This window comes from Rana temporaria, chromosome 13, assembly GCF_905171775.1.
Source record: "Rana temporaria chromosome 13, aRanTem1.1, whole genome shotgun sequence".
NCBI classification, from domain to species: Eukaryota; Metazoa; Chordata; class Amphibia; order Anura; family Ranidae; genus Rana; species Rana temporaria.
This window is the reverse complement of record NC_053501.1, coordinates 14,921,998-14,949,688: the sequence shown is the minus strand read 5'-3', so window position 1 is coordinate 14,949,688 and position 27,691 is coordinate 14,921,998. Positions and strand designations below refer to the sequence as shown.

General features: G+C 45.9%; 2 protein-coding genes across 3 annotated transcripts in view; one reads left to right on the top strand and one right to left on the bottom strand.

Moving 5' to 3' along the window:
- ABCD4 (ATP binding cassette subfamily D member 4) overlaps positions 1 to 4,842 on the top strand; it is a 32,964-nt gene extending 28,122 nt beyond the window's left edge. The window contains exon 19 of the mRNA XM_040333762.1: positions 4,668 to 4,842. Coding sequence (XP_040189696.1) covers positions 4,668 to 4,736 — 69 coding nt within the window. The 3' untranslated portion in view covers positions 4,737 to 4,842. The remainder of the gene's footprint in view (positions 1 to 4,667) is intronic.
- A 2,072-nt stretch (positions 4,843 to 6,914) lies between these two features.
- VSX2 (visual system homeobox 2) overlaps positions 6,915 to 27,691 on the bottom strand; it is a 38,525-nt gene continuing 17,748 nt past the window's right edge. The window contains exons 2-5 of one of the 2 annotated variants that reach the window (XM_040332376.1): positions 17,000 to 17,081; positions 16,189 to 16,312; positions 10,422 to 10,602; positions 6,915 to 7,700 (exon numbers count right to left, since the gene is read on the bottom strand). In XM_040332376.1, coding sequence (XP_040188310.1) covers positions 7,348 to 7,700; positions 10,422 to 10,602; positions 16,189 to 16,312; positions 17,000 to 17,081 — 740 coding nt within the window. In that variant the 3' untranslated portion in view covers positions 6,915 to 7,347. The remainder of the gene's footprint in view (positions 7,701 to 10,421; positions 10,603 to 16,188; positions 16,313 to 16,999; positions 17,082 to 27,691) is intronic. The other variant, XM_040332377.1, reaches the window with a different exon arrangement.

The window sequence follows — 27,691 nt, the reverse complement described above, 5'->3', positions numbered from 1 at the left end:
GATAGGGAAAGCTGTCGCATACTTGGCAGATGCCGCTTTGGAAACTGCTAAAGCTTCAGCCAAGACAGCGGCCTTGATCAACTCGTCCAGGCGAGCTATCTGGGTTAAGGCCTGGGATGGGGATGTCACATCAAAGGGAAAACTGTGTGGACTCCCTTTCCAGGGTTCACTTCTGTTTGGCTAAGGATTGGATGATGTCCTAGCTAGGTCTTCAGAAAAGGGAAAGAAATTCCCTGTGAAACCTAAGAAAGATGGTTTTAAGAAGACTTTTCGAGGCCCCCAGGGGCAAAACAAGCAGAAGTATAAAAGAGAACCCAATAGGCGCTGGTTTTATGGCAAAGGGAATAAAAAGAATAACTTGCTCTTTCCCCCTGCCAAGGCTGATGCTAAACAGACCAAGTGACGCCAAGGTCAAAGTAGGGGGGAGGCTGTCCCAGTTTGTACAACAGTGGGAAAGTATTTCAGACAGTCCCTACATACACAAGCTTATAAGGGATGGGTTCCGCCTGGAATTTGTCACCTTTCCCCCCCCTATGATCACCCTCACGCAGCTCCCCAAGGATACCCTAAAAAGAAAGGCCCTCTTGGAAGGGATTCAGGAATTGGCAGAGCAACTAGTAATAACACCAGTGCCAGTGGAACAGCAATACCGGGGGTTTTATTCCCACGTGTTTTTGGTTCAGAAACCATCAGGAAAATTCCGCCTGATAGTAAACCTGAGAAAACTAAACGAATTTTTAGAACAGAAGAAGTTTTCCATGGAGAGTATTTACTCAGTGAGAAAGAACCTCATGAAGGAAACCTACATGACAACTATAGACCTGAAAGACGCCTATTTGCACGTGCCAATTCACGTGGACCATCAGGCCTTTTTGAGGTTTGCGGTAGTGGTAGGGGAGGAAATCTTTCATTGGCAGTTCAGGGCGCTGCCCTTCGGCCTAACCTCCAGCCCCAGAATCTTTACAAAGATACTGGCAGAGGCAGTAGCCTTCCTACATCTTCAAGGGATATGCCTTATACCATACCTGGACAATCTACTGATCTCCAGTCAGACAGAATCACAGGTTCAGAGGGATACCAACAGGGTGATGGAGTTTTTAGAAAGCCTAGGCTGGATTATCAATTTAGAGAAGTCCTCCCTCATACCAGAACAGGTAAAAATATTTCTGGGCTACACTATAGACTCCAGGCTTCAGACGCTCTTCCTGCCAGAAGAAAAAATAAAAAAATTAGCGTCAGCAGCAGAGAATCTGGTGAGATTCCCCAGACTTCCCAGGAGGTCAGTTATGAGAGTCCTAGGCTTAATGTCGGCATCCATACCAGCAGTAGTCTGGTCCCAATTACATGCAAGGATACTCCATTTTTTCTTTCTGTCCTCTTGGGACAAGAAGAAGGAATCCCTGGATCAGGAGATTTTACTCACCCCTCAGGTCCTGTCCTCCCTAGAGTGGTGGACCAGTCACCAAAACCTAAGGGATGGTCGACCTTGGGCACAATGGGATCCGGTAAAATTGACTACGGATGCCAGCACATGGGGGTGGGGTGCCCACATGGGGGGGAAAAAAGCCCAAGGAAGATGGTGCTACCTCCTAGCTCGTCAATCTTCCAATGCCAGGGAACTCAGAGCAGTAGGAGAAGCCCTGAAGGCCTTCCAACAAGATGTCACAGACGGGGAGGTCCAGGTGAGCTCAGACAACGCTACAGTAGTGGCCTACCTGAATCACCAAGGCGGTACCAGATCCGGTCCCCTATTGGAACTAACCATGGAAATTCTGGGTTGGGCAGAGAAAAAGGTCACCTCCATCTCAGCCATACATATAAAGGGGACAGACAACATAGAAGCGGACTTCCTCAGTCGCCAACAAATAAGACAGGGGGAATGGGAATTGAATCCCGAGGTCTTTCAGGCCCTAGTTCTTCAGTTTGGCGAACCAGACATAGACCTGTTCGCAAACCGGAAGAACAGGAAAGTGAACAGGTACTTCTCAACCTCCGTAGAACGGGACTCCGAGGGCCTGGACGCGCTGTCCCAGAACTGGCACTTCAGAATGGCCTACGCCTTCCCACCCCTGGCGCTAATTCCGCGGGTACTCCAGAAAGTCAGCAGGTCCCCCGGTCAGGTCCTCCTTATTGCCCCATGGTGGCCAAGGAGGACATGGTTTGCGAATCTGAGGTTCATGTCAGTAGCAGAACCTCTGAGACTCCCAGCTAGGACAGATCTTCTCAGACAGGGTCCAGTGTCTCACCCGAGACCAGAGTTCTTTCAACTAACAGCCTGGTTAGTGAGCGCCAGATTCTGAAACAAAAAGGTTGTTCAGAAAAGGTGATTAATACTCTCCTTGCAAGTAGAAAGCCGGTCACCAGAAAGATCTACTTAAAAATATGGAAAACTTTCCAGACCTGGAGTAGAAAAAGACTAGTGTCTTCCCAGTCGGTTCCGGTTATCCTGGATTTTCTCCAGGATGGAGCAGACGCCGGGCTTAAGGTTAGCACCCTGCGAGTACAGGTAGCAGCCCCTCTCCGTGTACCTGGATAAAAGATTAGCGAAGGACGACCTAGTTAAGAGGTTCTTACTAGCTAGGGAAAGAATGTCCCCCGTCCTTAAAAGCTTCTGTCCACCATGGGACCTTACTAGGGTATCTATGCCCCCTTTTGAACCTTTAGAGAAAGTTTCCTTTAGGTTCCTTACGTTAAAATTGGCTTTTTTGTTAGCTATTACTACAGCCAGGAGGGTGGGAGATCTGCAAGCTCTGTCCATGAAAGAGCCTTTTCTTAGGGTGCAACCAGACAGGGTCACTCTTAGGGCAGATCCCTTATACCTACCTAAAGTAGCATCCTTACTCAACAGGACGCAAGAAATGATATTGCCGTCCTTTTGTTCAGAACCAAAGAACGAGAAGGAATTTAAGTTTCACTGTTTGGACGTAAGAAGATGTCTTCTTATATATTTAGAGAGAACCAAAAGTTTCAAGAAATCTAACCATCTCCTAATCCTTTATGGTGGAGTCAGGAAGGGACTGCAGGCCTCAAGGCCATCAGTCTCAAAATGGATTAGAGAAGCTATTGCAGAGGCTTATCAGTGTGCAGGAGAACCAGCTCCACTTAATATCAAAGCTCATTCAACCAGATCTCTGGCGACATCTTGGGCGGAGAGAGCAGGTGCCTCCTGGGACCAGATCCGTAGTGCGGCTACCTGGTCAAGTCATCACACCTTCCTGAAACACTACCGTGTAGAATTGTTGTCACAGCAAGACCTGGCTTTCGGTCGGAAGGTCCTCCAAGCTGTGGTCCCACCCTGAGGTAGGCCTGAGGTCCTTTTATATCCTCTCTGGTGTGCCGTCCTGGAAGGCGTAGGAGAAAACCTACGTTAGATCTACCGGTAACGGTATTTCTACGAGCCTTCCAGGACGGCAGGCCTACTACCCACCCTATGTGAAGAAAGGTAAGCTATATGCTAAATGGTAAGTACCGATGGGGTGCCCCTTGTGAACCAGTTCAAGATTACTTTATTAAATACTGAGGAGCAAGGGGGTGGGTGGGAACTTATAACAAACTTGTCAATTGATTGTGTTTCCTGTGGGAGGAGCCCTTATCTCTCTGGTGTGCCGTCCTGGAAGGCTCGTAGAAATACCGTTACCGGTAGATCTAACGTAGGTTTTCTGTCTCGTTGTAGTTTTTAACCTCTCTTTAACTCCTGTTGGACATAGCTTTGTGTTTATAGAGTTATAGAGAACTATTCAGAATAAACTCTGTTCCTTCCCAGCCTGTTTAGCCATATAGAGTTGCAATCAGAGAGACAGCCTGAAGACAGATGGCTTCTGCTGTTTCGCACATGGCTCCATTAATTCTGTGTCATGTATAAATGTTTATTTGTAAAATGTATGTTTTGCAAACACATAACCTTAGTAAGCGTTATTCAATTACATTTGGCTTAAAACCATTATAGTTCTCATTTTTAAAGGGGTTGTAAAGGTAAAAAAAAAAAATCCCTAAATGGCTTCCTTTACATTATTACAGTCCTCCTTCACTTACCTCATCCTTCCATTTTGCTTTTAAATGTCCTTATTTCTTCTTCTTTCTGTAACTCCACACAGTAATGCAAGGCTTTTCCCCTGGTGTGGAGTGTCGTGCTCGCCCCCTCCCTTGAGGGGGCGAGCAGGAGAGTCAGGATGCCCTCTTAACACACAGCTCCTTTCTCTATCTGCAATGTAGAGAGCGTCCTGACTCTCCTGCTCGCCTCCTCCCCCCTTAAGGGAGGGGGGGGAGCACCACACTCCACACCAGGGAGAAAGCCTTGCATTACTGTGTGGAGTTGCAGACAGAAGAACAGGAAGTGAGGATTTCTCAGAAGAAATAAGGACACTTAAAAGCAAAATGGAAGGATGAGGTAAGTGAAGGAGGACTGCACTAAGGTAAAGGCAACTATTTAGGATTTTTTTTTTTTTTTTTACCTTTACAACCCCTTTAAGCATTGTTGAACAGATCTGTGAAGTGTAAGGGGTTGGTAAATGATTCTGCATTCATGTGGTATGGTGAGGCCTGGCTGTTCTTTACGTAAGCCACTTTCAATAAAATAAATTTACTGCAGTAAATTTACTTTTTTTTTTTTTTTTTTTATTATTATTATTAATTGCATTCTGCACTTCTGCCACTTTCTCTCTTCACAGTTTCACCACCTGGAGCTCAGACTTGGTCCTGGCGGACAGTGGGAGCTGCGGCGATTGAAAAAATCGTGATTGCTTGCCACTAACCAAACAGAGGAGCTGGTCATGGCCCACCCTCCACTTTGTTAATCAGGAAGTTATGGACAATCTACAATAAATTTACTGTTTTTTTAAATTATTATTTGCATTCTGCAGATTTTCCCCAATCTCCTACGTCTGGTTGTATTCTCATTGCTGCACTTCCCTCTGAGGGATGGACAGAGGAGCTGTACAGTAGACAGAACGGTTCAGACATTTTCTGCCTGCAGTACAGGATTGGAGGAAGGATATGGGGGAATATATTGGCAGGCTTCTCTCATCGGATTCATCCATCTCTTGCAGTCTGGACTGGAACTGTCCGTAGTAGAGAAGTTCTACCAAGGTGGGAACCTACACCCAGACATACCAGGTCACAGTAATCTGACTTCTGTTCTATTATCCCAGGCCTTATATTTACCAAAGGTATGTGTCGTCTTGGACAAGAAGTCAAGCTACAACTGGAGCAGCAAAGAGATAACCAGCACATTGCCCTCTGGGATTGTGTTCATAAACAGGTCTTCTTTATTTCCCGTCAGCCAGGGAATATATGCTGGTACTAGTGCTCAGTGATTTACAGGCATACCCCGCTTTAAGTACACTCACTTTACATACACTCGCGAGTAAGGACATACCCGCGAGTGTATGTTAAGTGCCTTACAAGTACTGTACAGACATTTTGAAGCCACAGTAGAAGGAGCTGAAGCTCTGAGAGCATAGCCCCCCCCCTGTTCCAGTGTGACCCTGACACCCCCACTACAGCCCCTGGGACCTCAACTACAGCTCTTGACTACACCCCCTGACCCCCTAGAAGTGAAAAAAGGGTATTGTTTCACTTTAAGTACATTTTCGTTTTACATACATGCTCTGGTCCCATTGTGTACTTAAAAGTGGGGTATGCCTGTATTTATTTTAATTGTTCGTTTGTATGAAATTAAAGAAGAAGTACAGCCAGAGTTTATTTGGCTGTACTTCTGTTATGGATCACAGGAGTGCAGTTCGTTCTGCACTCCTGTGACTCGTTTTCAGTGAAACCCGTTGTCAGCTGATGCTGGTCCAGGCTGGGGAAAGATCACAATCGTACCAGCGAGCTTACAGTCACCAGCTCTCTGCTCACAGAGCACTGAGAACCGAGCGGTCAGTGGTGTTTGATCGCTCGGTTCTCAGCCTTAGAGCCAGCGGGGGACAGATGCAACATCCACCTAGGTAAGTGTGATTTCTTTTAGCCTATTGCTGACCAATTTCTTTTTTACAACACATTTGGGTTTATTTACTAAAGGCAAATCCACTGTGCACTACTAATGCACTTGGAAGTGCAGTTGCTGTACATCTGAGGGGGATATGCAAGGAAAAGAAAAACAGCATTTTTGCTTGTACATGATTGGATGATAGAAATCTGCAGATGGTTGCCCCTCATTGCAGATGGTTGCCCCTCATTGCAGATGGTTGCCCCTCATTGCAGATGGTTGCCCCTCATTGCAGATGGTTGCCCCTCATTGCAGATGGTTGCCCCTCATTGCAGATGGTTGCCCCTCATTGCAGATGGTTGCCCCTCATTGCAGATGGTTGCCCCTCATTGCAGATGGTTGCCCCTCATTGCAGATGGTTGCCCCTCATTGCAGATGGTTGCCCCTCATTGCAGATGGTTGCCCCTCATTGCAGATGGTTGCCCCTCAGATCTACAGCGACTGCACTTCCAACGCAAAGTAGATTTGCCTTTAGTAAACCAACTCCATGGATTTCATTGTTAGGCCCCGTACACATGTCCGAGGAATTCGACGTGCCAAACACATCGAGTTCCTCGGCGAGTTCTGTGTTGAAGTCGCCGAGGATATCGGCGGGCCAACTTTCCTCATTGAACAACGAGGAAATGGAGAACATGTTCTCTATTTGGCCCGACGAGTTCCTTGTCGGCTTCCTCGGTGAAAAGTGTACACACGACCGAGTTTCTCGGCAGAATCCAGCTCCGATCGAGTTTCTGGCTGAATTCTGCCGAGAAACTCGGTCGTGTGTACGGGGCCTTACACTTTTGTGGGTCAGTCTACTATTGCTAGATGGTGAAACCTCCATCAGCTGAGTAGTGTTTGGTGGAGTTGGGCCACCATAGCAGGTGCAATTAGTTGTACATATGACCGAGGTAGGTCATGTATGAAATGACTAATGTGGACACGCCAGGAATATGTACACATGTTTATTTTACAGAGTTTTCACAACAATCACAGTTAACCTAACCAGGCGTTCAGTGTCTGTACATATTTACATGGCTGACATCCAGCAGACAGGAGCTGAACTGTCCATTGTATGTAAAAACGGAATCATTCGACTCTTCCTGACAGATAAAGCTGCAGGCAGGTGTCATGTATCCTTGTGTGTAAAGACACCCTCAAAGCACATTTTCTGCACACGCTTAGCGTACACATGTATGTCCATTATAGGCATGCTCAACGTGTGCAGAAAATCCACCAGTGCTCTATTCTGACTCCTGCAGCTTTGCATTGCTAGGCAAAGTTCAGATGTGCATAAGCGCCCTTGTCCGTGGCTGAGAAGTTGTTGTAGAAGAAACCAGCATTTTTCCTGGTAATTGGATCCCCAGCAAAGTCATTTTCTTTTAGACACTAGAGTCTTCCTGAACCCCGGTTTCTTCCTCTGCCTGCCCGTCGGGTTCCTCCTCTCTAGTTGCCTCTTTCACTGGTGTTTCGCAGTTTGTACGTTGCAGGACCTTGGCGCTGTGTTCCTGCGCTCGAGCGCGCAGGGCAGCAATACTGTTTTCTCTTAGTTCCTCCTCAGAGATGGCAGCTGGGCGCTCGGCTTCTCTTCTTTCTTTCACCTCGGCGTTGGCTATTGCTGGTGCCTCTCGGTCTGACTGGTCGGCTGCCTCTAGAGACTTCTTGTGCATCCCTGCAAAGAATTGTTGGTATTCTGGTTTAGAAAATCGTCTGGGCATTGACAGGCCATCTTGAACTGAAAACAGCAAAGATAAAGAAGACTTTAGAGAATTGAAAAACAGAGGCTCTAACAGGCTGACCAGAGTCCAGGGAGCACAGAATGGGCCGTGTGTCCCCCACAGAAGACAATGCAAATTCCAGAATAGTTATAGTACACAATACTGTAAGTATCAGGGAAGAAAAGACATGGAAGGTAGTAGCCAGGCACGGAGACACTATAAGGTACTGAGAGAGGACAGGCATTAGTAGATTTTGTGAGGACAGGAGGAGAGGTGGGCTATTTGGTGAGGACAGGAGCAGAGAACAGACCATGTAGAGATGGAAAGGGTAGAAAATCAGGATGGATGGCGGAGATGCCTTCGGTTTTAGCAAAGGTGGCAGAGATAGAGACAGGAGGAGGAGATGCAGAGATATATAGTACACAAAAAGTGGAGACAGAGGGTACAGACCGAGACATCAAGGGCAGGGTCACTGTTAGAAATCATGGGACCCCCACAGCCTTCTTAACGAGGGCCCCCCCAACCATGCCTACACCCCCTCCTCTTTGGGGTGCAGTGGAACAGCGGCACTGACTTTATCCATCCTAACCCCAGAAATGAAAAAAGTCCCTCTTCTGCTCCCACCTCCTGGGCCTTACTGTTGACCTGATGGAGCCCAAGGAAATGCAATTTAAAGGGGAGGTTCACCCTAAAAACCACTTTCTCTAATTACACTGGCCCCCCACATTACAATACGATTATGCCTGTTATGTTTTTTTTGATGCTGTACATACCTTCGTACAGCTAATTCACCCGTGGCTTCGGGGTTGCGAGTCCCGCGGGAGTGGGCGTTCCTCACATGCTGGTGATTGACGTTTTGACAAAAAACAGCTCCCCCCCCGTCGCGTAAGCCGCGTCATGATTGGCGAAAGGAGCCGAACGGCGATGCGCAGTATAGCGCCGACTCGCCGTTCGGCTCCTTTCGCCAGTCGTGACGCAGCTTACGCGACGGGGGGAGCTGTTTTTTTGTCAAAACGTCAATCACCAGCATGTGAGGAACGCCCACTCCCGCGGGACTCGCAACCCCGAAGCCACGGGTGAATTAGCTGTACGAAGGTATGTACAGCATCAAAAAAAACATAACAGGCATTATTGTATTGTGGGGGGCCAGTGTAATTAGAGAAAATGTTTTTTTAGGGTGAACCTCCCCTTTAAGCTTTGGTAAGCAAGTAGGCATGGGGGGTGTGGTCTAGTAAAATTCATATAGGCAGAAATGAACAATAAAGCTGCCCTGGGCCCCCCTGGTTAGTTGATGGGGCCTGGGCCCCCCTGGTTAGTTAATGGGGCCTGGGCCCAATACAAAAGGACTGGTTGTACTGCCCTATCAGCGGCCCTGATCAAGGGTACCAGGTATGACACAAGGAGAAACCCATGGAACAGATGGGGAGGAGAGACTAGAAGATATTAGTGCATGGGCAGAGGTGGAGATACCAAGAATTCAGAGCAAGGCTAAGAGGAAGTAGTGAAGGATTTTGGGTTCATGCAAGTAGAAGGCATCTGAGACATAAGGTGAGGACAGGAGAAGACTAGTAGAAGATGAGGATTGATGGAACAGATCCAAGCAGAGGTGGAGACAAGTATGAAAATCTTAGGCACAAACTGGTGGAGGAAGGGCAGCAAGACGATAAGTGTAGAGACATGGGGGGGTGTCTTATAGGAGAAATTTAGAAAATTCCCAGGATATATAGCCATATACCAGGTGGGGGGACAGGAGCAGGAAACGGAGGATATAGGGAACTAGCTGTGGGGAAGAAGAGGTGACACCTCTGCCCATGCACTAATATCTTCTAGTCTCTCCTCCCCATCTGTTCCATGGGTTTCTCCTTGTGTCATACCTGGTACCCTTGATCAGGGCTGCTGATAAGGCAGTACAACCAGTCCTTTTGTACTGGGCCCAGGCCTCATCAACTAACCAGGTAGAGATATGTAGGATACCAGGTGGAAACAGTTGAAGGATACGGGTTTGGGACAGGAGGTGCAGGGAGTAAAAGTAGTGACCCGTAGGGAACCATGGGTGAAGGACATATGAGCAATGGATAATGTGAAATGATTGAGGACCCAGACTGGCATTTATGGAATAGACATCGGCTTAGGATTTGTAGTGGCAGAAGTTATTTAACCAGGGTCACTGATTTACTTGTGAACAATTGAAAAATGTCCTGGCAACGTGTGCACTTCAACGTTGCCTGTCACATCGATCCATCGCTTGGTCACTTGCATTAGCAGTTTGGGAAGGGGTATTGCATCTTCTTTGATCTGATTAATGGGGCAGAATCCTGTATAACAGACCATTGTAGACTAACCTCATACAGCGTTTTGCAACACTGGTCAGATGGATTCAGTGTAGAAGTTGGTGATAACGGAGGTAAAAACATTCCTGTCACTGGTATGAATTACATAAACAAAATTTTCTAAGGCTTATGTGCTACATAACGGTTACTGAGCATCTAAGACAGGGATCCTCAAACTATGGCCCTCCAGCTGTTGTGGAACTACACATCCCATGAGGCATTGTAACACACTGATATTCACAGACATGACTAGGCATGATGGGAATTGTATTTCCTGAACAACTGGAGGGCCGTAGTTTGAAGACCCCTGATCTAAGACATAAAGTGGATCCCTTTATGGCTGGGGACGGGGGCAAGGGGGGTAGTGGTTTTGGTTCAAGATCTAATTATATAGAGTGCATTCCTTACCCAACAGCCAGGGGGCACAAGACTCCATAATGCCGTCTTTGGCAGATTTCAAGATGGACTCTGGAAGTGGGATGGAGTGTCGCACCATGGCGCCATACAGACCATATTCCGCCATCACGCTGCTTCGACCCCAGCACTTCTCCCGCTTCCGCCATTTGGCACGTCTGTTCTGGAACCAAACCTAAGGGTGAAATAAGGCCATTTGTAAAGCTTTGTAATATACACACAAATCGCTGACCACCGCCATTAGTAGTAAAAAAAATAAAAATGCAATAAAACTATCCCCTATTTTGTAAACTCTATAAATTTTGCGCAAACCAACCGATAAACGCTTATTGAGATTTTTTTTTTACCAAAAATATGTATTGGAATACGTATCGGCCTAAACTGAGGAAAAAAATTTTTTTATATAATTTTGGGGGATAGTTATTATAGAAAAAAGTAAAAAATATTGCATTTTTTTTCAAAACTGTCGCTCTATTTTTGTTTATAGAGGTGATCAAATACCACCAAAAGAAATCTCTATTTGTGGGAAAAAAAGGACGTCAATTTTGTTTGGGAGCCACGTCGCACGACCGCGCAATTGTCTATTAAAGCGACGCAGTGCCGAATCGCAAAACCTGGCCTGGGCCTTTAGCTGCATTTTGGTCCGGGGCTTAAGTGGTTAATACAAATTTTTACCTGGGGTGCCCAAACTTTCAATCCCCACTGTGTGTGTGTGTGTGTGTGTGTATATATGTATATATATGTATATGTATGTGTGTGTGTGTGTGTGTGTATATATATATATATATATATATAATTTTTATAAATTAAAAACAAGGTATCCACGTCCTAAACCCAGGTGTCGCTGCACCCACTTACGCTTGTAGGGTCACTTTTATTCTGGTGGTATTATTTTGATTTTTAGCCGATGCTGATAACTGATTGAAAAGTCACTTAATCTCAAGTTGAATCAATGCTGCGGAATTATCTGGGGAAATTAAATGCTCTGAGCTGCGGAGCCGCATTGACCCATCCTAATTAATATCTGCAGCCAGCAAAATACTTCCTCCCATTGAACTAATTACTGGGGGGAAGGGGAGGGGCTGGGCCCTCGGAGGACGCCGCTCGTCATCAGGTCATTAGCACATTAACGAGATGTGCCGATATTTCCTTCACTGACAATAAGAGCTCCAATCGGCTCTGCAGGAAATGAAAATGATGCCAGTTATTACACTGAACTACAATCTCTCCGTGTGATGAGCCATTGATAATATAAACGTTTTCTATAATGACCCCGCTGTCATTCCACTTGACCAGCTCCTAAGTATATTGATTTTCCATTGTGCGGCTAATCATGCTGTAAACCATTTTCCGATCACTAGTACAAAACTTACAGTCCTTCCAATGATTCCAGCTTAACTACACTACCTTTAACCTATATCACCCCCAGCTAAATGATTATTGAAATTTTATATAGAACCTATCTGCGTTTTTTCGGTATTTATCTGATAAATATGAACACCAAACTCTACCGATATTTCAGTCATTATTGTTATGATCTTTATCCCATATTTGCATTCTTTATACTGCATTTGTAACTTGTTTTCTTATGCAAAACTCAATAAAAATATTAAAGTGGAGTTCCACCCATAAATATAACATTACATCAGTAGTTTTAAAAAAATGTCATTAGTCCTTTACGAAATTTTTTTTTTTTTTTAGATGACTTCAAAGTGTTGTTGCTAGGCAGAATATTTAATCTTCCCACTTCCTGCACCTAGGTGCTTAATGCTTCCTAACCTACACCGCACAGACTCCTGGGAATGTAGTGGGTGTAACTTTCCAGGAGTCTGTGCACTCCCCAGTCTCAAAGAATCATGTGACTTGGACAGTACAGGTGCTGAAACCTGATCTGACACTGCTTGTGCAGCACTGAGCATGTGCAAGGCTGAAATCCAGGAAGTCATACAGAATGGCTTCATGATGCCCACACTTAAAATGGCCCCAGTCAATTTCTATTTTATAAAGTGTCTAAATGCTGTAACAACCTAAAAAAACGGACCTTAGTTTACAGACTAACTTTACTAGAATACATTAAGCTTGTGTATTACAGGGGTATTTATATATAAAAAGTGAAATTGTGGCCGGAACTCTGCTTTAAACAAGAAATTTATATAGAACCATGCCTATATCTTCCTAGTATTACATATCCCTTTCATTGTATATTTTGTACAGTGCTTCCCATACCTCTCCCTTGTACCCCATACCAGCTCCATTCTATATTGTCCTTCCTCTACTGTATTTACCATTTACCCTGCATTGTATATTCTGTACAGTGTTTTCTATACCTTTTTGGTTCGTGCCAGAATTCTGAAACATCGCAAAAGTTCGGACCCAAACCACGAAACCCAATTGAGGTCTATGGGACCGAAGCTTGAAAAATCAAAAGTCCCCATTTTGAAGGCTTATATGCAAGGTATTGGCCATAAAAAGGGTATGGGGGGCCCAGGTACTGCCCTGGTTGACATGTACCAATGCAAAAAAACCTTTTTAAAATATTGTTTTTAACCACTTAAGGACCACCTCCTGCACATATACGTCGGCAGAATGGCACGGCCGGGCACAAGCACGTACAGGTATGTCCTCTTTAAGTGCCCAGCCGCGAGTCCGAAGCTCCGTGACCGCGGGACCCGATCTCCGCTGGAGTCCCGCGATCGGTCCCCGGAGCTGAAGAACGGGGAGAGCTGTGTGTAAACACAGCTTCCCCATTCTTCACTGTGGCGCCGTCATTGATCGTGTGTACTCTTTTATAGGGAAACACAATCAATGATGTCTCACCTACAGCCACACCCCCTACAGTTAGAAACACAAATGAGGTCACACGTAACCCCTTCAGCGCCCCCTTGTGGTTAACTCGCAAACTGCAATTGTCATTTTCACAGTAAACTGTCTGGTGAAAATGACAATGGTCCCAAACTGCAATTGTCATTTTTTGACAATAAACAATGCATTTTAAATGCATTTTTTGCTGTGAAAATGACAATGGTCCCAAAAATGTGTCAAAATTGTCCGAAGTGTCCGCCATAATGTCGCAGTCACGAGAAAAATCGCTGATAGCCGCCATTAGTAGTAAAAAATAATAAAAATGCAATAAAACTATCCCCTATTTTGTAAACACTATAAATTTTGCGCAAACCAATCGATCAACGCTTATTGCGATTTTTTTTTTTACCAAAAATAGGTAGAAGAATACGTATCGGCCTAAACTGAGGAAAAAAATATGTTTTATATATTTTTGGGGGATATTTATTATAGCAAAAAGTAAAAAAAATATTGAATTTTTTTCCAAATTGTCGCTCTATTTTTGTTTATAGCGCAAAAAATAAAAACCGCAGAGGTGATCAAATACCACCAAAAGAAAGCTCTATTTTTGGGGAAAAAAAGGGACACCAATTTTGTTTGGGAGCCACGTTGCACGACCGCGCAATTGTCAGTTAAAGCGACGCAGTACAGAATCGCAAAAACTGGCCAGGTCCTTTAGCTGTCTAAATGTCCGGGTCTTAAGTGGTTAAAGGAGCAACGATTTTAAAGATGCTAAAACTGAAAAACATCCTTTAAATATAGTGCCTTGGGGGGGGGGGGGTGTCCCTTTGTCTGCCTGTAAAGTGGCACATCTGTACTGTGTATAGAACCTGCTGCAGCAAAACTGACATCTATAAAGAAAAATAATTAAATTTAAATTGATTTTTCCCTGCAAGCTTTATTTTAGTAAACAATGACTTGGAGAGTCAGTCTGTATGATGAGGCCACAATTTAGTGCACTCGGAACAAGATTAGAGATTTTTTTGGAGAAATTATGGTGTCTCTTTGGCAGACTTCGGATGGAAATAACAAAGTTTTGCACCAGAGTGAGCAAGCCTTATGTGAAGAAGCCAAATTATAGTACACTCAGGCCAAGATTTTTTTTTTTTTTAGATACACTCTGGTGTCTCTTTTGCAGACTTTGTATAGAAGTAACAGGTGTGTAAAAAATGGTCTTTGGGTGTTAGTGGTCCCTTCACACCATAACCCTATAGAGGTACTCTTGTTGAAAGCAAGAATTGGCCTTGCTGTAAAAAAAAAAAACTGTGGTTGCTGTTCTCCCCCCTCATTGTGGGCTCATGTTACTCCCTTCCTCTACTTCAGAACCAACATCAGAATTAAGTAAAGTTTGTGCATCCTCAAGAAGCAAGTGGCTGACGCTGTGTTCAAATAATTCAGCTGACTCCTCCATGCATGATGCTGGGGCTATGGCAGGAGTAGCTGTGGACAAGGAGGCAAAAATAAGACACTCTGTCAACTGCAGTGGACTGCACACTAGTGTCCGCTTAGAGGCTGAGGATAGTTTAGTAAGCCAGTCTGCCACCTTCTCTGCAAGCTGTGGCTGGATAGCATGGGCAACATCACTAACCAGAGAACAATGTGCCCTGCCCGAGGACGTCCAGCTTTGCCTGTGGACGCAGACTCTGCTGGCCCCCCTCATAGTGGCATGAGAACGTCTGCCTCTTCTTGTTGGCCTCCCAAACACAATGAGGAGGGGGGGGGGGCTTATTACCCGAATAGGAACTGAGAAATGTGTAATTGGATGAAAATTTTGGATGTTCGCTAAGCATTTGCTTGGCCCAAACTGTTCACCCAACTATTCCTATGACTTCCTGTACTGTATTATAATTCTGTTCAGTGCTTCCTATACCTCCCCTGTGCCACGTATCACCCCCATTATATATTCCATACAGTGTTTCCTGTACCCCCCCCCCCCCCCCGTGATGTGTTTCACTTCCATTATATATCCTGTATGGGTCTTTCTATATATCTACCCCAAACTCTGAGTCGCCTCTAATATATATTATATATACCTCCTGTGTACCCTGTATCATCTCCATTATCTATTATGTACAGAATATATAATGAAAGTGATATGGGGTTACAGGAGAGATATGGAAAGAAATGGACTGTACAGAATATATAACAGAGGAGTTGTTCATAAAGCAATTTGTAAATATATCTACAGTACCGTTTTATCTGTATATCAGACTGTACAGTTACCAAATGTACAGAATAACTTAAAGTGGTTGTAAACCCACTTTTTTTTACTTTTGCCTACAGGTAAGCCTATAATAAGGCTTACCTGTAGGTATAAAGAATATCTCCTAAACCTGTACGGTTTAGGAGATATTCCCCTCGCAATGCGCCACTGATTGCAGCGGCGCATGCGCAGGGGGGATCCTCGGCTGAAGGGCCGGGCCCTCAACCCATGCCGGGTTGAGTGACGTCATCGGCGCTCCAGCCAATAATAGCACTGGATCGGCGATACCCGGAAGACACGCTCAGCTTGCGTGGACCAGGTAAGTTCCCTACCTCGTTCCGAGGTAAGTATTTAATAATGAGCTAATATGCGGTGCACACTAGCTCATTATGGCTTTTGCCTTGCAGGGTTAAAAAATAAAATGTATATGCGGGTTTACAACCGCTTTAAGAGATCAACTCGATCATAGGAGAGCCCTATAGAGATTTGTGTTGTGGAAACTGAGAATGATAATGAGAATGTGTTGTACAGTAAGACACCCATGTGAAAAGCCTCAGATATAAACTGCTTTGCTCCCTGTCCTGGAACTAGTATGACAAAACTTCAGACAGTGTCAGCCTCAGAACTACAGTACTGGTGTTTTTTAATGCTGTTACAGGGGGGCTTGGAGATGTGTGATTTCATGAAGAGAACTGGTGGTCCTCTGCTGAGGCTTACCTGTATCCGATCCTCTGGGAGTTCTGTCTTCATTGCTAGCATCTCCCTGGCATACACATCAGGATAATGGGCCTCGTTGAAGGCTTTTTCCAGTTCCTCCAGCTGGTATGAGGTGAAGATTGTCCTGGGAAGGTGTCACATATTGTTAGGATGACTCTAAACTAATATATCCACTTCCCGTACCCCCTACATACTAATAACTGATTAAACAAGTCTTCCAGGGGTTGCAGCCTGGTAGACAAGCCAGACCCCAAATATATGGCCAACCCAACCAAAGGAGACTAGTTCTAGCTCTCTTTTGAAATTCCATAGAAAAAATAGAGACCTTTAGTTTGAAATTTTCTAGTTCCTTTATAAGTTTTCTACTATGCTTTCATGAAGAAGAGCCCACACTTTATAGACATATACAGAGCAAAGCCTTCCCATCCCAGCAAAGGGGAGAGAAGAAACGGCATCAGCAGGCAAACGGGTGCTCCCATCTATGCAGGTAAACTAAAATGTTCCTACCATTTTGCTTTATTGTGGCTTGGACTAGGATGAAAATGGATGAAACCTGGGGGTGGGTGTCCCAGAGACCCTTTCCCGATTCCCAACATGCACTGTGACCCAGTCTGGCCTAGTCTAGAACCATTAATGATGAATTTTTATGATACTGTAATGATAAACATTCACTATTATTGCTAGACATAGACCCACAATGTGAGGAGTAATGAAATATTCACCCTCTTCCTAGACTGAAGGTAGATGAACGAAAGGATGGACGGATGGATGAATGAATGGATGGACGTCGGATGGATGGAACGCGGGGTACCTGTGCCTCCTCTTCTTCCGTTTCTTGTTTTGGTTGAGGGATTTGTTCAATTTTCTATCAGTGGAAGAGATCTCTTCAGAGTCTGTAGAGAGACAAAAAATGTCCATTAGACATTGCATGTGAGATGCACAATATACATAATGGGGAGATCATGATAGGAAATGAAAGTAAGCTGCATTTTCCCTCATTGTGAGGTCACAGTGAGGCCAGACACCATATGTTCTGTCATATTGCAGAAAGTAACATCAACACAGGCAGGCCACAGAAAGCTTTATGTACCAAAACACCTAAAGAAGAACATTGTTGGTTGAACTGGTTGGACTTGCTTCGCCCACCCACGGCTGGACTGGGATAGAAATTTGGCCCTGGACTTCATCCAGACTGGCCCACTTTGACAGGTCTCTCCCATGGTGGCCGGACAACTCCCGCACCCCCCCCCCTCCCGGCCACCCAAGCCCCCTCTCCCCCTTCACTAGCCACTAGTCGTTCTACTTTATTAGAGTAGAATGGCTGGTACTGGTACTCTTATAGGCAGTACCAATGGGGAAGCTAGACATTATTTCACCTGGGGCAAAGAATCAGTTTGGTGCCCCCCTTATGGGACAAGATTAGGCAGAAGTGAGAAACTCCCAGAGAGGCCATAGCTGTTGAGTCAGCTGTCTGTCCCCTCCCCCCATGCTCCTCTGTTGTCCCCACTGCTCCTCTGGTCCTCCCCCTGCTTTTTTGTTCCCCCCAGGTGAGCGCATTGGGGAGGGAGAGACAGAGAGCGGAGGGGGGCGGCAGTCCGCTGTCACTGAAGCCGGCCCACTGAGCCATCGGCCCACCGGGAAACTCCCTGTAGTCCCAATGGCCAGTCCATCACTGCCTGTGGGAAGAAGAGTGTCTCTCTTTTCAGACTTTTTGATGAGATGTGTCAATATCCTCAATATGGCCCCCTTTCTGCAAATGACATACACTACTACAAATAGATTGAAAAACTACCAGGAAACTGCAATATAGGCGGCTGAACCCAACTCTCTTGAACACATACAAGAGTGAGTGAATGGATGAAGGGAAGGCGTAAGGGATTGATGAATGGAATTAAAATATAGAGTAAATTAGAGAGGTAAAGATAGATGGGTGACAACATGGGTAAATGGATAGACTTGCAGAGGAATCGATCTTGTCGGAGAGACAAACTGGGTGGATAGATGGATGAGCAGAAAAAGAGAAAGTTGGAGGGATGAAATGGATGGACAGAGAAAGAGAGGGTTTGATAGAAGACTGGGTCAAGGGATGGGTGGATGGATGGACAGAAGGCCAGATTGGGTGGATTGCTGGACGGGCGGGAGAAGAGAGAATTGGATGGAGGAAGAGGATGGGTAGATAGATGGACAAGATGGATGACTGAATAGATGGATGAAGGGAGTTGAGTGAATAGATAAGAGTGAGTAGAGCAAGGGAAGGTTGGGTAGATGGACATAAGGAGTGAATAGGTCGATAGATGTATGGGTACAGAAATGAGGGGTTGGGTAAATGGATGGTTCGATGGTAGGAATGGGTGGACAAATGGCTAGGCAGAGATGAATGGACAGACGGACAAATGGATGGGACGGATTAATAGATGGAAGGGAGGAAAAAGGGAGGGTTGGCTTGAGTAAATGTGAACCATCCGTGGAGATGAGGAATGGGAAGATGCTGATTTTCCAGCTGTTCTTCAGCTGTTCGGTTTTTCTGACAGAATTCCACTCAAGCTTGGCTTGCATACACACGGTCACACAAGAGTTCTCTGGACTTTCGACCGTCAAGAACGCAGTGACGTACAAAACTACGACGAGCCGAGAAAATGAAGTTCAATGCTTCCGAGCGTCGAATTGTTTCTGAGAATGCGTCAGAATTGTGTGCATCGGATTTGCTACAGACGATCGGAATTTCCAAATGGATTTTTTTCCATCGGAAAATTTGAGAGCTCTCAAATTTTTGTTGGCGGAAATTCCTACAGGAAAAGTCAGATGGAGCCTACACACAGTCGGAATTTCCGACCGTGTGTACGGGGCATTAGACTTCAACCTCTCATCATCTCCCCACACTTGTCACTATGTAAGTTCTACAGAACTGCCCTAAAGCTTGTGTTTTGGGACACCTGACACTTTCAGCTTCCAACAAGGTAAGTATGGATTTGCCAGGGACAAATTACTGTTCAAGGTTAGGCTTAGGTTAGTGTTGAGATCAACAGTTATGCCTTGTACACATGATCAGTTTTCCCGACTGGAAAACTGTGAGGAGAGCTTTTGGCCGGGAATCCTGCCCGTGTGTATGCTCCTCGCAGTTTTTCCAATGGGAAAACTGCCCAAAAACCGCCGGACAAAGAAAGAGAACCAGTTCTCTTTTTTCCAGCCGGGAAAACCCGGCAGACTTTTGTCCGGCGGTTTTTGGCAGTTTTCTTATGGGAAAAACTGCGATGGAGCATACACACGTCCGGGATTCCCGGCCAAAGCTCCATCGCAGTTTTCCTGTTGGGAAAACCAGCCGTGTGTAGGGGAAAGACTGAACCGAGCAGGTTCTCGGCTTTCCCCTCTGGATTTCCAACGGGAACTTTTCTCATCGGAAATCTCACACGTGTTTACGTGCCTAATGAGGCATGACATTTAAGGGGGGATTAGGATTTAGGATTCTGGTGATTTTTGTGTCCATATTCCTCTTGGTGTCTACAAATTTTTGGTCCGTATCTGTGGATTTTGTGCCTGTATTCCATCTTGAATGCCAGCGATTTTTTTTTTCTTCTATTGTCCATGTTCCCCTTTTTTGACTAGCAATTTTTGGTACTATATCAGTAGATATAAGTAGAAATAAGTAGAAGTAGAAATAAATTATAATAATAGCACTGTACAATAGGTGACATCAGTACCACATGTTAAGAACATTTCACATATGGTCTATCAACAGGATGTTTTGGCAATGAACAAGCAAACTATACATTGTAATACAAGTATGTGTATGACATACACAGGGCCGTTTGAAGGAATTTGGGGGCCCCAAGCAAAATGGACATGGAGGACCCCAACCCCCCCCCCCCCCCCGCACACCCGCAAAGCCTACAGGAACCACAGCACAGCGATCCAAATACGAACAATTGAACATTTGCAAAAAACATTGCTGTACCATAAAATCAGCCACTGTGCCCCATCAAACGCAGCCACTGTGCCCCATCAAACGCAGCCATTGTGCCCACTAAATGCCACTAATGTGCTTTTGAAGCCTATTAAAGCCTATTAATTCAGCCACCCGGCTTCAGAAAAGGGGCCGGATGCATGAATAGGGGGTGGCGGTGGTGACGGTGTCCATGGATAGATTCATGCAATGCATAAATCTATCCATTATTTATTAAGGGGGTGGCTTGAGAGAGGGGGCAGCCTTAATGGGTGCACCCCACATGCCTGGGTGGTGGACACAGAGAAACCTCCCCATCAGACCAGCTCAGGGTGGGTGGCTCAGTAATCTACTGTAACTATATATAGCGGTGTCTGATAATAATTGTCACCTCGCAATCCACTTACACCCCTGTGAGAGGAGTGTACATTTCTGGCACCCTGAGCTGGTCTGATAAGGAGGGGGGGGGTGTACGGTATAGATAATATAGCCCCCCCCTCCCCTTATCAGACCAGCTCAGGGCGTCAGAAATGTACACTCCTCTCACAGCACAGGGGTGCAAGTAGGTGGCGTGGTGACACAATGGCAACCCCCCTCACCTAAGGCCAGGGCCGTTTGAAGGCATTTCGGGGCCCCATGCATAGAATTTTTTTTTTTGAGAATTTCAAGTTGAGAAGTGGGGGGTTTACTGAATTTTGTATGGGCAGCACTCCTCTCCCCACCATCCAGGATACCGCTATACCCCCGCTCAAGTCAGTCTACCTTTATCCTCCGCAGAGCCTAACAAGACACCAGCCATTGCCGCACCGCTGCTTCCTCCTGCAGGAGGAAGCAGTGGTCTGGGAAGGGCCCGCCCTGCTGGGGCCCCTGGCCAGCTTGGGGCCCCAAGCAGTTGTTTGGTTTGCCTGTCGGGTTCCGACGGGCCTGATTCCACCCAAGACAGCTTATCGACACTCCACAATCAGGCAAACGAACACGACCCATAAGAATTCCCCCAGAAACGAGACACACAACTCTGTTTGAGGTTCACAACAGGGAATGAATCTTTATTGCAAACACATGGTAACACATTTCTCTTCAAAATCTATCCCTCCCACCCTTGGGAAACCGGGCGGGTTAAATTGTCCAATGACAAAGGTGATACAGGTCAGGTGTGTTCAAACTTCTCCTTCAGTAAACAGTCTTAGCGGGGGGGTTGCTGGAGTGATCCCCCCCCCTTTCCTCACAGTAAGACACTTAAACATCCCATAATAGGTAGCCAGTCTGTCTACCAAGCTCCAATCCACATCACCACAGTAGCAGACTTAATTACCACAATAGACAATAGGATGCAATCACACCCCACCCCTTTCATCACAGCAAGCTTAATAGTACACATCAGCCAACACACAATATTTATATATATATATACAATGGCCCGGATTCAGAGAGCAATTGCGCCTGCGTAACCATAGTTACGCAGCGCAATTGCTTACTTGCGCCGGCGTAACGAATGCTCCTGATTCAGCCTAAGAATCTGCAGCCTAAGATATGCGTGGCATAAGGCTCTTATGCCCGCATATCTTGGGCTGTATTCTTGCGATGGCCGCTAGGTGGCGTTCCCGTTGTGCTCTGCGTATAGTATGCAAATTGCATACTAACGCCGATTCACAACATTACGCGAGCCCTGCGTACGCAGTTTACGTCGTTTGCGTACGGCGGTTTTCGCGTAAGGCTGCCCCGTGCTATTAGCAGGGGCAGTCAATGTTACGTATACCCGTCGTTCCCGCGTCGCTAAATTAAAAATTTACGTAGTTTGCGTAAGTGAATCGTGAATGGCGCTGGACGCCATTCACGTTCACTTTGAAGCAAATGACGTCCTTGCGACGTCATTTACCGCAATGCACGTCGGGAAAGTTTCCCGACGGAGCATGCGCTCTACGCGGGAACGCGCCTAATTTAAATGATTCCCGCCCCCTACGGGATCATTTAAATTGCGCGCGCTTACGCCGGGCATTTTGCCGGAGCGCACACACAATTTACGGAGCTACTGCTCCGTGAATCGCGGGTAGCGCAGAAAATTTGCGGGGGCGCAGGGCAAAAACGTTGCCATGCACCTCCGTAAAAAAAAGCGCAAAAGGTACCTGAATCTAGCCCAATATATACAATATCTATACCGCATTAAATGTGACTAGCACAGACCATAGAGGGGTTCTCATTCACCCTGTGCCCTTAAAGTGACTCCCGTTACAACAACTATGGGCAAAACTTTTTCTTTTTCGTTTTGGATAGAGCAAGGGAAGGTTAAAACGCCTATCAGAATTATTTTTGCCATATGGTTCCGATTTCAGAGATTCCCCTTCCTATCACATAGCAGGAAGTGAGATTAAATCCCTGCAAATTAATGTAATTCCTTGGGGACCCCATTCCACCAGAACTAGTGTCCCCATTGGAAGATTTCCTCCCTGCTACTTTTCTGGGGACAACACAATATTTGGGATTTTCTTTACTTTTCTTTTCAAAGATAATGGTAAACAGGACAAAGAGAGAGGGAGAAGCAAAAAATGAGAGGGGTTCCAATCCCTCTCCACTCCATCCAAAAGAAAAAAAAAAAGATTTGTCTGTTCATACAGTGATCATTTGTCCAATGAAAAAGTTTGTCCGATGGAGCGTACACACGGTCGGATTGTCTGCAAAAACAGGTCCGGAGGTTTGTTGTCAAAAAGTCAGATCGTGTGTACGGGCCTTTACCATTACAGTCAGTCCTAGAGGTACCGGAACTGCGTTCCCACTGAAAAGAATCCCGGATGGTGACAGACAGAAAGAGAAACGATCACTCCGAGGAAAGTCAGAGAAACAGAGAGAGAGAGACCCCCACCCCCGTCATCCCAGGAAACTGGATAAAAAAGACCACCACCCCATCATCTCTCGAAGTTGGATGAGAATAAGAGAGAGCATCACCCTTATCATCACTGAAGAAATAGAGAGAGGGGCCGCTGCCCAATTGTCTGGGTAGACCAAATGAGAGACCACCACCCACATTATCCTAAGAGAGAGATCCTCACCCCCACCCTGACAGAACCCACCACCACACCCATCATCCCAGGAAAGATAATTAGTGAGAAACCCATACTCCCATAAAAAACCAAGTGTATGAAATAAAAACAATCACCTCCATTATTCCTAGGAAACTGGAATATATATATATATATATATATATATATATATATATATATATATATATATATATAAACATCCTAGGCAATTGAATGGTACTATCATCTTCAACATTCCTGAAAACCGAATTAGACTATCACCCCCATTATCCCACGAGATTGGATTAGAGACAATCTCTCCCATCATCCCTGAAAACAGAAAAAGAGAAGAAAAAAAAAAAAGAGATACAGTAAAACCTTGGATTGCGAGTAACGCGGTTTATGAGTGTTTTGCAATACGAGCCGTTTATTTTTTTTCGTTTTTTTAAATCCTGACTCTATTTGCGAGCTTTGTCTCGCAAGTCAAGCAGGATTCAAGCCACTGGGGCGTGTAGTACCCCATGGGACCAGAGGTGGCCAATAGGAAAAATTATCATCAGCGTTTCCATTACTTTCTATGGGAAATGGAAACGCTCAAATACGCCCAAACCGCCCGATAATAAGACTATCACCCCTGTCATCCCATGACACTGAATAGAACTATCACCCCCATCATCTCTGGGGGATGAATCAGACTATCAGGCCCATCCTTCCAAGAGACTGAAAGACTATTATCCCCATCTGCCAATGAGATAGAATAAGACAATCACCACCATTATCCCTTAATACAAAATTGCACTATCGCCTCCATCATCCTAGGAAACAGAATCAGACCATCATACAAGGGACCAAACCAGAGTATCACCCTTACTATCCTGGGAGACTGAATCAGACTATCCTTGGAGACAAAATTAGACTATCACCCCATCATCCCTGGGGATTTGATTACACTATCACCCCCATAATCACAGGAGACCCCCTTTGTCTTTGGAGTTCAATCAGACTATCAGTCCCATCAATCCAGGAGGCTGAATCAGACTATCACCCCCATTATACTTAGAGACTGAATATGACTATCACCCCATCATCCCAGGAGACTGAACATCACCAATCAGCCAATAAATCAGAATTTCACCCAAATCATCCCTGTACACCTAATCAGAACTACAGTAAATTACACTATCACTCCTATTATCCTGGGAGGCTGAATCAGACTATCACCCCCATCATCCCTGGAAAATAAATCAGGCTATTACCACCATCATCCCTGGAGACTAAGGGCCAGATTCTCAGCAGAGTTACGACGGTGTATGTCAGGAAACACCGTCGTATCTCTGTTTTTGGCCCGGGTATCTATGCGAGTGATTCCTAGAATCATTTTCGCATAGATACGGCCAAGATCCGACAGGTGTAAGTCACTTACACTGTCGGATCTTAAATGTAATTCGCCGCCGGCCGCTAGGTGGCGTTTACGTTCAGGTCTCATTTGTTTATGCAAATGAGCCTGATACGCTGATTCCCGAACAAATTTGCGTTGCGTAGCCGTCGCTTACGTCGTTTGCGTAAGCGTAAGGTTACCCCTGCTATATGAGGGGTAACCTTACGCCGGTCCGCCGTATGCCATGTTAAGTATGGCGTCGGGTCCGCGTCGTCTTTTCCCGTCGGGTACGTCGTTTCCCTAAGTCGTTCTTGAATACGACTTTACGTCAACGACGCACACGTCGGCGTCATTGACGTTTTCCGTCGAGAACTGGAGCATGCGCACTGGGCTATTTTAAGCCCGGCGCATGCGCAGTTCGATCGGCACGGGGGCGCGCTTAATTTAAATACAAGCCGCCCCCTTTGAATTACGCGGGGATACGCCGGGCCAATTACACTACGCCGCCCCAAACTACGGAGCAAGTGTTTGGGGAATACAGCACTTGCTCCTGTAAGTTGGGGCGGCGTAGTGTAAATAGCTTACGCGACGCCGCCGCAGGATCTTTGAGAATCTGGCCCTAAATCAGATTTTCACACCCCTTCATTCATGGACAAGGAATAATACTATAACCACATTATCCCATGAGACTGAATTAGATTATCATCGCCATTAGACTAATTCAGACTATCACCCCCATCCTCCTAGGATACTGAATAAAAATATCACTGCCATCAACCCATGAGACTGAATCATATTTCCACCCTCATCATATCTTTGGAGGCTGCATCAGCTTATTACCATAATCACCTCTGAAACCTGAATCTGAGCATCACACCAATATATACCCCCAATCATTCCGTCAGAAAAAAAATCAGACTAACAACCTTTCCCTAGAGACTGAATCAGACTCTCACTCCTATCTTCCCTGGAGACTGAAACCCCTATTGTCTCAGGGAAACAAATCAAACTATCATCTCCATTATCTTAGGAGAATCGGACTATGATCTCCATGATCACTGGAAAAACTGAACCAGACTACCATCCCAATATTCCAAGAGACAGACTATCTCATCAGCCCCATCATCCTATTAGAATAAATACTCACCCTCATCATAGAATTATCATCTCCCCTGTCATCCCAGGACAGCCAATTAGACTATCACCCTCACTATCCCTGGAAAATTAATCAGACTATCACCCCCATCATCCATGGAGACTGAATTAGTCCCAGATAGTAGATAGTAAACTGACTATGACTATCATCCAGGGGCAGACTGACCATTCGGTCTCTCGGGCAGTGCCCGAGGGCCCCATGCCACTAAGGGGGCCCAATCAGGGTTGCCAGCCTCAGTAAAACCAGGGACAGTATGTAAAAATCTGTGTTTTTTTACATCTGTCCCGGAAATGTACCTTACCGACATTCTTTTGGTCTAAAAATCCCAAGACTATATCTGCCCCGCCTCTCCAGTACCTTCTCAGTGTGTGTATGTGTATTCTGTGTGTATGTATACTGTGTGTGTGAATACTGTGTATGTATACTGTCCGTGTGTGTGTATTCTGTGTGGCCCCATAATTTATTGCCTGGGGACCCCATAATCTCCTATTGCCCGGAGCCCCATAATCTCCTATTGCACGGGGGCCCCATGAGTTGTCAGTCCACCCCTGCTATCATCCAATGAAACTGAATCCGATTATCACCACCATCATCCCTAGAGACAGACAAGCTATCACTCCCAGGAGACTAATTCAGACCTTCACCTACATCATCCTGGGGACTAAATCAGACTATTACCCCCATCATCCTTGGAGACTGAATCAGACTCTCATCCCCATCAACCCATGAGACTAAATCAGACTATCACCTTCATCGTCCCTGAGGATCGAATTAGACTATCACTCCTGCCACTCCAGGAGACTGAACCAGACTATCCCCTCCATCATGCCAGGAGAGTGAATCAGACTACTACCCCTATCATCCCATGAGACGCAATCTGGCTAGCACCCCCATCATCCTCGGGGGACTAAATCTGGCCATACAATATACTATTTTCTCGTACAATTTCCTTTAGATTTACCTTCAACTTTGTAGTGCAAGGGCCTGCCCAATTACATACAAATTGAAAGTGTTGTTTAGGGTTTACCTCATATTGGATGGTTTTGTGGTAAATGTATGACATCCTTAAAGGGGTTGTAAAGGTTCAAATATATAAATAAATAAATAACATGTTATACCTCCACTGGGCAGCTTGTTTTGCACAGAGTGGCCCCGATCCTGGTTTCTGGGGTCCCTCGGCGGCTGTCTCGGCTCCTCCCTGCATCAGCTAACCCCCTTCATGGGAAGCGCTCTCCCAAGGGGGTTAGCTTGCGGGCACGCTCCCATGATACAGCCGGCAGCTATAGCCGCCGACTGTATCACTCGGCCCCGCCCCCGGGGAGCGCTGTGTCACTGGTTTGATTGACAGCAGCAGGAGCCATTGGCTGCGCCGCTATCAATCATCCAACGAATGAGCCAAGAAGAGCCGAAAAGCCTGGTCGAGAAGCCAGCGTGTTCACAACACAGGACTTTCGAGGGCTCAGGTAAGTAAACGGAGGGGGCTGGGGGGGGCGGCAAACATCAGATGTTTTTTCATCTTAATGCATAGAATGCATGAAGGTGGAAAAACATGAACCTTTACAACCCCTTTAACTAGTTGCCTCCTGGGCGAGAGCCCGTAGCTCTACGTCGGCTCTTTTAGTGGCCACTAGGGGCGCGCGCGCACCCTCCCCCCGCTCGTCCGTGACAACTGTGCGGGTGCCCGGCGGGCGCGATCGCCGGCGTGCACCCGCGATTGCTCGTTACAGAGCGGGGAACGGGAGCTGTGTGTGTAAACACACAGCTCCCGGTCCTGTCAGTGGGGAAAATGCTGATCTTCTGTTCATACAATGTATGAACAGAAGATCAGTATTTCCCCTAGTGAGGCCACCCCCCCCCCCCACAGTAATAACACACCCAGGGACATACTTAACCCCTTCCCCGCCCCCTAGTGTTAACCCCTTCACTGCCAGTGGCATTTTTATAGTAATCCAATGCATTTTTATAGCACTGATCGCTATGAAAATGCCAATGGTCCCAAAAATGTGTCAAAAGTG